Below are 15,416 nucleotides of genomic sequence, written 5' to 3'. Positions count from 1 at the left end.
TGATACTTTTTTAGCACGAAAAAAATCAGCACAGACACCTGAAAAAACTTTATCAACCAACGTGGAAGATATCAAGTTCTTGTGGGGCATTCTTTGAACAATTAATTGGAGGGTGGATTCCACATTGTTGGAGCCAATGAGCATAGATAAAATTGCATTCAAGAAACTTGGCTCCTTCATGGAATTTGTTCGAATATCGACTCGTTCTATAGCATTTGTTCAAATATCTCGTCTCCACCTGGCCATTGCTCCTACATCCGTGATTATCTTTGTCGGGTCAGGAAAACCAGGAGCTTTGGCATTGCTTATCAAATCAAAGCTCTCTGACGGGTTTGATTTTGGATTTTTGACCTATTTAATAACAACCTAGGTTTGAGTTGATAAATTTTCGATCTATTTGTATCCGGCGTGACCAATTGTGGCTTTATGAGAGGAGGTGGGCCGCCCTAGCTAGATCATTGTAGCAAGCAGTAGGACAAAATATATAATATAATATAAATTTTTTTAAAATTTAAAATATAATATATTATAAAGATAAATTTTTAAGAAATTTAAAAAATATCAAAAAATAATTGCATGTTATGCATATAAAGATACACAAGGTAAGACTCTCTCACGTAGTCAATGTGGGACTATGCTACTATGCTACCGAAGAGCTTGACGTCCATACTCTCCTATACTTAGGGGTGCAAATAGATTGAGTCGGGTCGAATCATGAGTGATCCCGACCCAATTCAGTTTCTTATTCGGATTCTAATTTTGGATCCAAATCTGACCCAATAGAAAATCGGATCGGATCGGGTCGGGTCCATCGTTGCAATTTTTGACCAAATGGGTCATTCGAGCTAGATCCATGTATACCCCGAATTCAACCCAAAAAATTTGAATATGGTTCGAATTAATCCATCCATGGCTTCGGAACTTGTGTTTGTACTCTCGCGGGCTGCAGCTTGCGGACCCAAATAATTTTATAGATTCGGATCGGATCAGATCAAGTCGTAGATGGAAAACCCCAAATTACCCAATTCTCAAATAGGTCAGGTCGGGTTGGAATTCAGTAAACCAGATCCAAAAAATGGAACAAGTCCAAATTTAAGACCCGACCCGGCCTTATGGGTCCTCCAAAATGGGTTGGGTGGGATTGGGTCACGACTCAACCCCTGACCCATTTGCAGCATTACCTATAGACTATAGTCGTCCAGCCGTCCCACGTTTTAACGGCAGAGATAATCCCGCATATGAAATTCTATGAGACGCTTTAAAGTCGGGAATTTCCCATAATCATTCCGATCAGAACTCCACCGTCCATCAAGCACAATCTAAAACAAACTCGAAGATGGGATCTCCGCCGTTGAAGCGATCGAGTTCCACGTTTTTGATCTATTTACAAGGAGATGAGAAGACCGCTGAGGAGAGAACGAAACCTTACCCCCCACCCCTCTCCCACGCTTCCGACTCCCCGTCGCTCGGTCTCCCATGGCGGAAGATCTGGTCCTGGACACGGCCATCAGGGACTGGGTCCTCATCCCTCTCTCGGCGGTCATGGTTCTTATCGGCATCCTCCGCTACTTCGTCGCCAAGCTCATGCGCTCCTTCCAGTCCCCCGACCCCAAGGTCCTCAAGGAAGGGTTTGTTCCTATCCTAACCCTAATTCCTCCCCAGATCCCAACCTTAATATTTTCTTGTTCTTATTCTTTTTTTGTTCCTCGGCGAAATTGCTTTCTTGATCTTGATCGCGATCCAAATTTCTCCTTTTTTCGTTGATCTGCCCCTACCCCCCAACAAAACCCTGATTTTGATTTTAAACTCTGTCGGGTTATTGTTCTTGGCTGCGTTCGGCTTATCTTGGCTTTGGATGGTCTCTAGGCAGGTGCTTCTTAGAGCTAGGAACTTAAAGGCGGGCGCCAATTTCATCCCGGCGAAGTCCTTTCGGGCGCGAAGGTTCTATTTTACGAACGAGGTAGCTGAACGTTTCATAGACCCGTATCTGTTGCTCTGACGCTTTCTGAGTTCTATTTTACTCATGATTTTCTATGTCTTGGAGGAAGGTGTAAAGACTGTTGAACTTCATGTGCAGAAATTTGTTAATCTTCATGTATTCTTCATTTTTGGGTTCTAAACTGACATGTTAAATATTTTTGTGCAAGTATAAATTGGTTTTGATTTGCTGGAGAGAAAAAATATTCAGAAAACCCATTAGAAATCGGTTCAATTCAGTAGAAGCTATCATATGGTTTTATATAATCACATCATAAAGTTGTTAGACATTCATGAGGAATTTTAGAGTGTCATTACTAAAGGAAGTCTCGTAATATTGCTTGAAATATTCTAGGAAAGCAGCAACTGCAAACATAGAGAACCTAGTTAAATCTCCTTAATGTCGGAGAATTTGTTGCAACCATGCATACCTATGTAAGGTCGTACAGTAACCCTTTTATGCTTCCTCTATCAAATTCCCATCACATATCTAGATGTTATTTTAGGCATTCATCCAGTCATCTAATGCAGTCTAGCCCATTTTTACTAGTCTTGTGGGGCTCACTTTGCTTATGGGCACTAGATTAGAAGTCAGTTTGAATCTAACTAATAATCTAGTGTCCACAGGGATTTATGGAAAGTGAGCCCTGCAAAATAAGTGAGAACTGGAACACGATAAATTTAAATTGTGGAAGGTATAGATATCTATCCACATTAAAAGAGGTGCATTTGGTGTTGATAGTTCATTGCTTATTTTTTAAAATGAAAATTGCCTTACTTCTTGATGCAGGAGAATGGCCTACTGCATGTTCCCAAAGAGCAGGCCCAGAATGCCCAAGCACAAATGTTTTCAGATCCAAATATGGCTATGGACATGATGAAGAAAAACCTTTCAATGATCATTCCACAGGTATTGCAAAACATACTTTTGAAGGTTCATAAGCTCATCTTTTCCAATGAAGTTATTCTCTTCTCTTTCAGACGCTTACTTTTGCATGGGTGAACTTTTTCTTCTCAGGATTTGTGGCAGGTATGTTGTTTCACATCATTGTTAGATGCAAGTTTCTTCAATTCTATTAGTACCTGTCATTAATGGGCCTGACTCAAATTTTCTCCTTCATTCGCTGCACCATTTTTGAGTTACTGTCTTTTGTATTAATATTCTTATGATGCAATCATCCTATTGTTGTTTGTTAAATTAGTGTATCCTACCTACCTTCATGTACGGTCGTTTTGGTTCTTGAAAAAGGTAAACTTCATATCTGATGTAATGTACGCGCGCACAAAAGTAGAAAAATTGAGGGGGTGGGGGGTGGGGGGTGGGGGGGTTGCGGTGGAGGAAACACTCAAATAGACAGTTCACCTTTATAATAGTTCATGCACAGTCACAACAATTAATATTTTCCTCTGTCTTTCACAAATGAGTTCTAATTTCTTAGGTTCTTCTCATTTTTCACTTGCCTCCTTACGGTGCTCTTTTTCCGATAGAATCACTCAAATGTGAAGTTAGAGATAACAATTTTATTATAAGAAATGACCCATATTTGTTATAAGAAACTTGAAGTTAGTCACTCAAACTCTCTCAAACCCTTGATATCTGAGCTTTGCTTGTGTGAACCTTTAAACCTTTGGTTCTGTAAACCAGTGGCAGATGTGAGAATGTGGGAGTGATCATTAAGGTAAAATGTAGTAACTAAGTTCTGAAGCATGTCCAAAGCTACAATAGTGTCAGTTTTTCAGCTAATTATAATCTATGATTTATATGACATCTACTTTCATTATAAAGTCACAGAACAGGTGACTACACATTAGGGCTAAATTTATAGGTCAAAATATTTTTCGTGTTGAGCCAAATCAAGTATCTCCTAGGAATGATTGGTTCTCTTTATTGTTGCTTTTCTCAGCATTCACTTTACAATGATGCATCACTTTTGTTTTTTAAAAGTATCCATATGCTTATTCACACTGAGTATTCCATCCAAGATTTGTCCACCTTCTATTAAACCTCTCAGAGTATGCAAAAGCTAGACACAATCCAGAAGATTTTATTTGGAAAACCAATTCATAAGTAATCAAAATGAGAACAATAAGTTTATTGTATCCTTTCCTTAGAAAAATATTTTTATTTTCATGATAAGAGTAAATTCACCTTATTTGCCAACCAAACGATTTTATGCAATTCTTCAGTCACAAGAACAAATTCCAAAATTCTGCATGTCTGTATTTGCAGATATTGTTCTAGCCACTGGCATCTTGTCTTGTTTTCTGTAACCACCATGTCTTATATTCAGTTGAACTGTTTTGCCAGCGCCATTATACATGATGTGATATTTCATTATTCTTATGGAAGATATATAATTTCAAATACTCTTCCCTTCTACAAGTTCTTTTGCATCCAACACCATAATATAGATTAGGCTTTTATGTGATGTTTACTTCTTTTGTTGATGATATGCATCCGATCCTGGTTGTCTTCTTTCCAGCAAAAATACCCTTCCCATTGACCCAAAGGTTTAGGTCAATGCTGCAGAATGGTATTGACCTCAGCACCGTTGATGTGAGCTATGTCAGTAGTCGTTCCTGGTATGCCTTGTTACATAAAGATCTACTCAACTATTTTTGCCCACTTGAACAAAACTGATGATTTTCTGTTATGTTCATTAGGTATTTTCTTAATTTGTTTGGATTGAGGGGTTTATTCAGCCTTATTCTTGGGGAGGAGAATGGTCAGTATTAAACGCTCAGTTTGTTATACAACTTTTTTCAATTTATTTTTTACTGATCTGTCGGATAAACACTTTATTTATAATCAATCTCAATCATTAATTAAAAACTATTTTATCATTTTCTTATTCAGCCCAGGATGACACACAAAAGATGATGCAAATGAGTGGATTTGGTTTTGATGCATCAAAGGTATAATGCTTCTAATTATGTGAAATTATGTCTCATTACAGTCAAATTGCCTTCGTTGCATATCGTTTTCAGCTAGTTTTTCATGGAATTTTTTGTCCAGACTCCTGAACATCTTTCCTAACCATAAAAATACTTAGGACCTACCTCGTTGTTCTCCATCCTTTTTCACTTTTTCCTATTGTTTTCTTCTATGAGAGATGCATGTTTGTTGCTTTCAATTGATTCAACAACTCAAGGTTTCTCACCGAGGTGGCGGCAAGGAGAGGGCAGGATGTGGAGCAACAACAATGTGATGCAGTTGAAAATGGATTATCTGATTATACTTCTTTCCATTTTGAAATTGTCTGAATATGAATAATCTGGGCATATCCATCATGGATTCAGATTCTGAACTGGATACCTTAGCTCCAACCATAATTGTTGAGCCTTCTACCAACTACTTGTAGTCGGTTAGCTTTACATATCTTCATTCTCAAATCATCCCTATTAAAGGTTATCTCCAATGGTTTTATTAGCATCCAAATCCTTTATCTCGACTGTTATCCATACTACCTTAGATCCCCCTCCCTTTCCTTTCCTAGATATGTCAACAAGGATTTGATATTTCACTCCTTAGTGAAGCTTCCCCAAATCTTTGTCTTGCATGCCCATAATAGTTATTGATGTTTTATCTGGATATGGATATAAGGAATGGTTCTAGTTTGATGGTAATGATGAAGTTGATTTTTGAATCTTAGTGGACATTTAGTTTTATATTGTTTACTCCAAAAGGCTAATCTTTATTAGATTTTCTTGATTTATTCCAATGGATTTGCTATATCTAACGTATGTATATTATAAAACAAGTATAGATATGATGAATGTTCAATTATCATATGTGTCTTCTAAGTAAATATTAATATTGCAGATACGCTATTGATATCAACAATTGCTTGCAAGAAATATGAACATTATTCACATCCAATATCTATTCATATATGTAGTTTGGACAAATATGGCTACTGCTGTGCCCAATTCATATGTTTATTTTTTGAGAGCAATTACAGATATATGCATGTGTGCACATATGAAGTATCCGATTATCATGTGTTTGTTTAAGTAAAACAGAATACAGCAAATATGATATTCATATCGACACTTGCTTATAAGGATTATGAAATTATTGATATCCAATTTGTGTGCATTTACATAGTTTGAACAAATATAATATTATTTTACCTGATTCATTTATATGCTTATTTAGAGCAACCATGGTTATATGTATGTATGCACATATGTTGTATCCAATTGGTATCTGTATCCTTTTATTTGTATGTAACTAACCCTGACTAATTGATTCATATCATTATCTGTATCAGTTTAAATGAAAGTGGATAAGCTAATGGATAAACCAATATCTGACCCATATCTAGTCCATTTTCAGCCCTTTAGTGCAGTATCCAGTTTTTGGAAGCCTTGGTTTGTGTAGCTGTTGTTGTTGGGGATGGTCCAGTCCAGACCTTTGGCCTCCTGTTAGCCTATTGGATATGCATTCTGTAAGAAAAGATACCCTGGATAATAAAAAATGTCATTATAGCTGCTGGTTTCTGTTGCACAATATCAAAAGTTAGTCTGAAAAGCTTTCTTTTGTGCTTTTTTGGGTAATAACTTTCTTTTGCTCTTTGCATGTTTGCAACAAGATCATATATTTACAGCCATTATGGACTCTGATCATGGATACAAAACAATATTGCTAGAAGTAACCTTTGCATCATCACCTTTGTTACCCATATTGCTAAAATAGTTAACAATCTAATTATTTTTAATGAATTAATGCTTTTCGAACAAGAAAAAGAAAGAGTTGAAGCGTTGGGCTAAATGCATATATGAAACAGCATTTTATACTAATATTGTTATATAAACTTTTTTGATGAGAATAGATGGCGTCCCCGAGACTGCAATTCCTAATGCAGTTGAGATTTCCTTAGGTTGGTTAAGTTGTTTTTCTCACTACATCATGAGTTAAATTTTTTTAACCTCATAAATAGTGTTCTAGATTACTTGTCCAGAAGTATATTTCAGTTCAGAACAATTAGATTTGAATTCAGTCTACAATAGCATGTTCAGGTCATACATCATTGCTGGAACATTAGGGCAATTGACTACTAGTTTTAATCTTACATCCAGATTTACTCTCACAGTCAGCTTACTTTGAAGCCTCTTGTTATTGTTCATAGCCGAGCACATTTATATGACGCATTATTTTTTTTTAATCTATTCGTCACAATTTATATTTTGAAAATTAAGCCAGCGGGGTTTTCTTCTGGATGTTTCAGAGCTTGAGTGCAGAGAAAGACAGCCTGGACATTATTCAGCATGAGTGGGTCCTTCCGAAGATGGAGCAACGTGCTGAAGAAATGTTGAGAAAATTAGTTAAGTAAAACATTTGCCCATTTAGTTAAGTGAAATCACCTGTCAACAAAGTGGAAGTTATATGGTTGCATACTGGATTTTAGACACTCCAGTGTTGGTGTGTTTCTAGCTAATGTATTTTATTCTGCCGTTATGGAAGTCCCAGAGCCCTAATCTGCAAAGACACAGCAGGCTAATTTTTCCTGAAAGAAATGTAGACTGGTTTTATGAATTTTGTTTTCATTTGGTTAAACAAGATTAACTGATGCATATGCCATAATTCTAGTTGCATTTTATAGTGATATGCTGCTTATAGTCTTTACAAGTTAGCGTAGCATCCAACTCTGGACTTTGAAGGCTTCCATGTTTATGAAGACAAGTATAAATTATACATGGTGCATATAGTGTATATGGACACTTCAATCCAAAGTCGATTATGGTGAAAGGTTCTTTTGTGGCTTTTTTGTAATCAAATGGTGCCTGAAAACTTTACCTGCTGCATATATTGGTTGTGTCGATGAGATTTTCCTTGAGACCGAGGCCCATAACTGCTTACCATTCTGTGATTTTGACAAATTGCATGCTGTTAGCTCCTGAGTACAGCTAACTTGTTTTCCTTGGAAGCCCCTCCAATGTATGAGGTGCTTAAAAAAATATTCTGGATTGTTGATAGAATAAAATTGTCTGAATGGAACAGCAGGGACTAAGAAATAGTGCTGTATCAAATGACGTATTGAATAGCGTTTTTCTTTTCTTTTCTTATTCATTTGGGTAAGTTTCGTTTTTCTAAATGCTAGTAATGACTCATGGGAGCTGCATTACCATTATTTGTTGTCCAACTACTCTTGCTTCATTTGGCAAGCAATTCAAGAGGGGAACATGAGTATGCCGGATGGGCAACTATAACTCCAATCCTTTAAATAAAAATTAGCAGAGTTACTCGAGACCCCTTATCAGGAGTGGGATGGGTCATATTTGGGAATTGGTTGGGTAAGGTCAACTTTCAGGTCTAGCTGCATTTGGATTGAACTGATGAAGTCCAATTCACTACATCAAAAGAAAGCTGGATGTAAAATTCTGATTCTTGTCCAACATGTTGACTAATATTCAAGAAACATGTTAATTACTTGACTCTGGTGATTTCTGCTAATTTCCCTGAATGCAAAATTGTCCAACATGGAAACTAATGTCCCTTACTCCACTTGTTGATGGCTTGCTGTCATCCCTTTCTCCGGTGGCACTGAACAAAACAAAATACTGACTTTGCCAACGGCCTCAGCCTTCTCATTCCGTTAAACAGCCTTCACTCTTCAACTTGATCCGAGACCAGTTCAAGTCTCCGCTCCTCTTTTATGCCCTCTCCAAGTACATATTTATCTGTGTTCAGCACTTGGGTGATCCTAACACCGTCAGTACATTTGCTAGAGGCCGGTGCACTTGGAATATAGCTGATTCTTTTGGAAAAATTCACGTCGATTCTTGGTGGATGAACCAGAGTATTAGTAGCAGTGCGTATACATCATTTCCAGCTGCAGTCCCAGGAAATATCCTGGTAACTATTAAGTCTGGTGCTCTAGGATTGTTGCGGTTGTTCTTGATTTTTTCTGGGTAAATTTAACTAGTGTTGCTTGGTTCATGGCTGGCTCCATAAGCCAGGTAAACAGAGAAGGCGATCAGGTGGAAGTCGACAGAGAATTACTCCGCAAAAAGTTTACTAAAAAACAACTCATTTTCTACGTCATTATCTCTCGACAAGACATCTAAATCTACTAGAACACCATCTTCGTCGCTGCGGAGGGGACCTCCACTGCTGCTGCATGTCCCTGAGCTCTCTCATTTTGGCCATCGAGATGCATCTTGTTTTTATTTTAAGGGATGGATCCTATATCTTGTATGTGTCTATCGAATGATTTTGTCAGCTTGGTTTCTTTCAGCTTTTGGCTTCGTTTTAATTGCAAATAGATGTTCTTCCACATTTAGATCCTATATCAGGGCCAGCTTGATATGATTCACAGAAGCACAGCGCAGCACTCGGCTTTTTGTTTCTCTTACTTTTTGGCAACTTCTCATGGATTACAAACTGCAAGCTCCGAAGCCTTCGTCTTTTGTCCATTAGCCAGAGCAAGCTCAAACTTTTGTCAATCCATGGTGCACCTTTGCAGTGCATCAGTGCATGTTATTGCACACCATACAAACACTGTTTTACTTGCATAAAATAGCATGTATTTTTGGACCGGAAGAGTCATTTTGTTAGAAGGTCATAACATAGGAGGACATGACCTATGATAAAATTGTGGCCATTTGTAGGAATGATCAGCGAAGTATGATCTGTTAACCTAATCATATATTGAAGGCTTAGTGGTTATAATTATTATGGTCGGATCTATATTGGCCAGCCATGATACTTTCTTTAGCTTCACAAAACCAACTATGTTGGATCCCGTTTAATTAAACCCTGATCCCGTTTAATTAGAACCCACATCTTGACAAGTGTCCCTTGAATTTCGTAAATCTTGATAATCACAAGGGCATTACGGTATTTTCACAGCAGTGAAGAGTTACCTTGATGGGGGGTGACTCTTCACGGGTGTAACCACCTGCAGCGTTTGGTCCCTGGAGAGGGCTATAAATAGCCTGTTAAACCCCTTCTCAAAACACGCATTAAGTGCTCTCTCTCCAGAAGATTACTCGCTAACCTTTGTTCAGATCACTGGTGATCGAAACTGCGCACGCATTTCAAAGCCCAGAGCGCAATTAAAGATGGATTTAGCGAATCAAGGTATGATTTATAATTCATTAAGTTAATCAATTTCATCAATGGTATCAGAGCGGGTGGATTGGATTCCAAAATAAATCATACCCGTTTGGTTCGCTGGACGGTGGTGCTTTGGACACTGATGTTATTTACCTATATGAAAGAATTTTTTCTGACCGATGTGGGACTAAATACTTCATCTCCTATTCCCCTCCTTTCACCTCGAATAAAGAAAAATGAGGAAGGGAGACAGTGGCCAACAGGGCCACCATCCCCGTCCTAACCGGTGGCCAACAGGGCCACCGTCCAGCCACCGCATCCCCGGCCGCCGCTACGGCCCGCCCCTCGGCGAGCCGGCATCGGCTGCAACCCGCCGTGGCCGCCATGGCCACCGCGGGCAAAGAAGAAAAAAAAAAAAAAAATCGGCCGCCATGGCCTGCGGCCCGCAGCCACCGCGTCCCCGGCCGCTGCCAGCGGCGCCAGCCGCGCCACCCACGGCGCCCGCAGCATGGCCTCCGGCCGACGCCCCTGCGGCCCGCGACCACGGGCTGTGGCCGCACCCTGCGGCCGAACCCCGCGGCCTCCGCGGCCGACCCCGGCCTTCGGCCCCGCCTTGTGGCCGCCCCGCGGCCTGCTGCCATGCCTACGGCCGGCGGTGGCGGTTGCGCCGCCGTCGTTTAGGAGAGCCTTCTCCTCTTTTCGTTTGGGGAAGATGAACAGTGCAGGGATTAACGGGTTTCGGGTTTTCTAAACCCGCAACCCGAATCCGGTTAATTTAAAAAAAAAAAAAGGGTGAAGGGATTAACAGGTTTCGGGTTATTGGGCTTCGCCCCGCAATCCGAAACCCGAATCCTTTTGACTAAACTGTGAGTTTTGCACAGAAACCCCTGACAATATGTTATTCTGAACAAGGGGATTCCGAAATTCATCTATGGTCCCCAGACGAAAGATAAATTACAGAAAGGTCCTAAAATATATTTATTTGATCCCTGTACTTAGGATTTATTACAGAACAGTACACCGATTATTACATATTGGTCCCTGTAATGAATTTATTACATAAATGATCAATTTAGATGCTTTCTTATGATGATACATGATTGTTTAAATTATTCATATTTTTCATGATAAAAGGATGATATATGCATGAGACGAGCCAAAGCATCTTATATAAATGATTAAATTTTTGCATATTTGTGGTGACGAGCCAAAGCATCCCATAAATTTTAGAATGCTTTAGTTTAATCAATAAAGAGTCTTTTTATCATCATCTCATGAAATTGAATAGTTGCATCATATATAATGAACCGGCCCCAAAGGGAAATCATTATACAAAGTTAATGATGGGATGAAATAATGTTATTAGTATGATATTTATGATGAAATCTTGTTGCCCAAAGGCCTTGAATTCCTCATTAACATTGAACAATATCTAGTAAAATTTTATCCATTGAATAACGGTGTCTAAGAAAAGCTTGTCAAAAAGGCATACGTGCCTAAGAAAGGCTGGTACTTAAGTGAGCCTAGTGCTCCACCACCGATCTGGAGCTGATCTGGCTGTTATTCTTTGGATTTTTCAACTAGATATATAAAGTTCATTAAATATCATACTTAATACATTAGTTTTATCGTAAAGGGGTAAATCATGTAAAGTTAATTTTGATTTACTCACTAAATTGCTAATATGGGTTAGTGATTTAGATAAGGTTTTAGCGTAATTATAGCATGCATATTGATAGTAAGCGTATATTTTGCAGCTTTGTTTCCGACAGTTTTTTCACAATCTACATCATGCATCCCAATACTTAATGGTTCAAATTTCTCGGAATGGAAAGAAAGGCTGACATTTACTTTAGGGTGCATGGATATTGATCTGGCACTTCGTGAGGACATGCCACCTGTCCCCACGGAGGAAACTACGCCAGAGGAGAAAAAGTTGTATGAGAGGTGGGAGCGGTCAAACCGCTTAAGTCTTTTACTCATACAAAATCATATCTCCAGAAAGATAAGGGGCTCAATTCCAGATTGCAAAACTGCAAGAGAATTCTTAACAGCAGTAGAAGAGCAATTTGTGAGTTCAAAGAAAGCCCTAGCCAACACCTTAATATCAAGGTTTGCTTCCTTAAAGTATAATGATAATGGTGGCATACGCGAGCACATTATGGAATTACGTGACATCGCTGCCCAATTAAAATCATTGGAAGTAGACATGTCAGAAACTTTTCTTGTACACTTTGTCCTTAATTCTCTGCCTATGGAGTATGCACCATTTAAGATCTCATACAACACACATACAGAAAAATGGACTATGAATCAACTTCTAGCCATGTGTGTTGATGAGGAGCAGAGAATAAAACAAGAGAGGCAAGAGAGTGTTTATCTCACCTCTCATAAGGAAAAAGGACATAAAGAGGTTGGCAGTACCAGTCATCATATTCCTGTTAAGAAGAAGAAAATGAAAGTGTCAGCCAAAGTGACTGACAAAAGGCAAATAAAGTGCTTCTTCTGTAAGAAACAAGGACATTTGAAAAAGGACTGCATCAAGTACAAGAAATGGCTCGAAAAGAAAGGTACTTTTCTTTCCTTAGTGTGTTATGAATCAAATTTTATTGATGTACCTCATAACACATGGTGGATTGACTCTGGTGCTACTATCCATATATGTAAAACTTTGCAGGGATTGTTGAACAAAAGAATTCCAACGGAAAGTGAGCGAAGCATCATAATGGGAAATAAGATGCGTTCACATGTGGAAGCTGTTGGAACGTTCAAATTGACCTTAAAGACTGGCCATATTTTGTATCTAGAAAATACCTTCTATGTACCTGGATTTTCAAGAAACTTGATATCTGTTTCTAAACTTACTTCCTTTGGATATACCGTTTCATTTGGACGGTCTTTTGTAAACCTTTCTTTGAATAATATTGTTGTTGGTAATTGCTTGTTAGAGGATGGTTTATTCAAATTAGACCTTGATACATCCTTTGAGCTATCCCTTTTATCCCTGCAAAATAAAGATCATTATGGATTAAAACGTAGCCTAATAAATGAAAATTCCTCTATGTTATGGCACCGAAGATTAGGCCATATCTCCATAAAAAGAATCAAGAGATTAGTAAATGATGGAATTTTACCAACTCTTGACTATGGTGATTTTGAAACTTGTTTAGACTGCATCAAGGGAAAGCAGACTAACAAGTTTAAGAAAGGTGCCATTAGAAGTACAAATTTATTGGATCTCATACATACAGATATATGTGGGCCCTTTTCGACCCCATGTTTTACTGGTCATAAGTATTTTATCACCTTTATTGATGATTACTCACGCTATGGGTATCTCTACTTGTTGTATGACAAGGCTGAGGCATTAAATGCCTTTAAGCTTTTCAAAACAGAGGTAGAGTTACAACTTGATAAAAAGATTAAAGTTGTGAGATCAGATAGAGGTGGTGAATACTACGGTAGGTATACTGAAACTGGACAACATTTAGGTCCATTTGCTCGATTTCTTCAAGAGCAAGGTATAGTTGCACAATATACTATGCCTGGTACTCCTGATCAAAATGGAGTTGCGGAAAGAAGAAACCGAACATTAATGGAGATGGTAAGAAGTATGATTAGTCACTCAACTCTCCCAATTTCTCTGTGGGGTGATGCCTTAAAAACCGCTGCGTATATTCTAAACAGGGTTCCTACTAAAGCTGTCTCAAAAACACCCTATGAAGTTTGGACAGGTAGAAAACCTAGTTTAAGACATCTACACATTTGGGGGTGTCAAGCTGAGGCAAGGGTGTACAACCCACAAGAGAAAAAGTTGGACTTTAGAACCATTAGTTGTTATTTTATTGGTTATCCAGAAAAGTCCAAGGGATACAGATTTTATTGTCCTAATCATACTTTGAGGATTGTGGAGACAAGAAATGCTAGATTCCTTGAAAATGACCAAATCAGTGGGAGTATAACACCTCAAGAAATTAATTTTGAGGAAAAGCAAACTCCGTATGGTGTGCAAGATTCAAATAAGCAGCCAATGATTCCTCTACCTATCATTGATAATGATTTGGAGGAGGATGAGTCTACTATTAATGTTCCACTTGAATCTGTGCCAGTTATCACTGAGAATGTTGCTCCTCCACCTATAGAACCAGTGGATCAAGAAGCAACTTTAAGAAGGTCATCAAGGGTAAGGAGATCTCCAATTCCACCAGATTATATAGTATACCTTCAAGAAAATGATTATGACATTGGCAATATAGATGATCCAATAAATTTCTCACAAGCCATAAATTCAGTAAATTCCTCCAAATGGCTAGATGCTATGAAAGATGAGATAGATTCTATGGCTAAAAACAATGTTTGGAATCTTGTTGAACTACCTCCTGGGGCTACTGCAGTACGCTGCAAATGGGTTTTTAAAACCAAAAGAGACTCCAAGGGTAAGGTAGAGCGACATAAGGCCAGACTTGTTGCCAAAGGATTTACTCAAAAGGAGGGTATTGATTATCATGAAACCTTCTCTCCAGTTTCAAAGAAGAATTCTTTAAGGATAATTATGGCTTTGGTGGCTCATTTTGACTTAGAGCTGCACCAAATGGATGTGAGAACTGCATTTCTTAAAGGAGATTTAGAGGAAGAAGTTTACATGAAACAACCTGAAGGTTTTGTTTCAGAAGGTCAGAGTCAAAAAGTTTGCAAGCTAAATAAGTCTATATATGGACTCAAGCAATCATCCCGACAGTGGTATCTTAAGTTCAATAACGTCATTTCTACATTTGGCTTTGTAGAAAATGTTGTTGATAGATGTATTTATCTTAAGATCAGTGGGAGTCGATTTATTTTTCTAGTCCTATATGTAGATGACATTTTGCTTGCTAGCAGTGATTTGGCATTGCTTAGAGAGACTAAGCAATTTCTCTCCAGCAATTTTGATATGAAGGATATGGGTGAAGCCTCATATGTCATCGGCATTGAGGTTCATAGAGATAGATCTAAGAAAAAAGTTTGTCTATCTCAAAAAGCCTACATTAAGAAAATGTTGGAGAGATTTGGTATGAAAAATTCCAAACCAAGCCCAGTGCCTATTACTAAAGGTGAAAAGTTGAGCCAATCACAATCTCCAAGGAATGAAATTGAAAGGGAGCATATGAAAGCTTTTCCATATGCTTCACTAATTGGGACTTTAATGTATGCTCAAGTCTGTACCAGACCTGATATAGCATATGTTGTGGGATTACTGGGGAGATTTCAAGCTAATCCAGGAATGGAACATTGGAGAGCTGCAAAGAAAGTATTGAGATATCTTCAAGGAACTCAATATCATATGCTCACATACAACAAATCCGATCTTTTGGAGATAGTTGGATACTCAGACTCAGAC

The 15,416-nt window shown here is 38.4% G+C and overlaps 2 protein-coding genes across 2 annotated transcripts; both read left to right on the top strand.

Annotated features, from left to right (window-relative positions):
- The first annotated feature begins 1,411 nt into the window (after positions 1–1,411).
- LOC103702320 (ER membrane protein complex subunit 3) lies at positions 1,412–7,586 on the top strand. Its single transcript, XM_008784689.3, has 8 exons — positions 1,412–1,628; positions 1,867–1,960; positions 2,768–2,887; positions 2,959–3,007; positions 4,461–4,560; positions 4,642–4,703; positions 4,835–4,893; positions 7,209–7,586. The coding sequence occupies exons 1-8, from the start codon at positions 1,477–1,479 to the stop codon at positions 7,311–7,313; spliced, it is 741 nt and encodes a 246-aa protein (XP_008782911.1). The 5' UTR covers positions 1,412–1,476; the 3' UTR covers positions 7,314–7,586.
- A 4,557-nt stretch (positions 7,587–12,143) lies between these two features.
- On the top strand, positions 12,144–12,832 carry LOC120111301. The gene is made up of 2 exons (XM_039127981.1): positions 12,144–12,609; positions 12,717–12,832. The coding sequence occupies exons 1-2, from the start codon at positions 12,201–12,203 to the stop codon at positions 12,749–12,751; spliced, it is 444 nt and encodes a 147-aa protein (XP_038983909.1). The 5' UTR covers positions 12,144–12,200; the 3' UTR covers positions 12,752–12,832.
- The last annotated feature ends 2,584 nt before the right edge of the window (positions 12,833–15,416 follow it).

Source organism: Phoenix dactylifera, chromosome 7 (assembly GCF_009389715.1).
Source record: "Phoenix dactylifera cultivar Barhee BC4 chromosome 7, palm_55x_up_171113_PBpolish2nd_filt_p, whole genome shotgun sequence".
In the NCBI taxonomy this organism is placed as follows: domain Eukaryota; kingdom Viridiplantae; phylum Streptophyta; class Magnoliopsida; order Arecales; family Arecaceae; genus Phoenix; species Phoenix dactylifera.
Note: the sequence above shows the minus strand (reverse complement) of the source record. Positions and strands in the feature narration are given on the sequence as shown.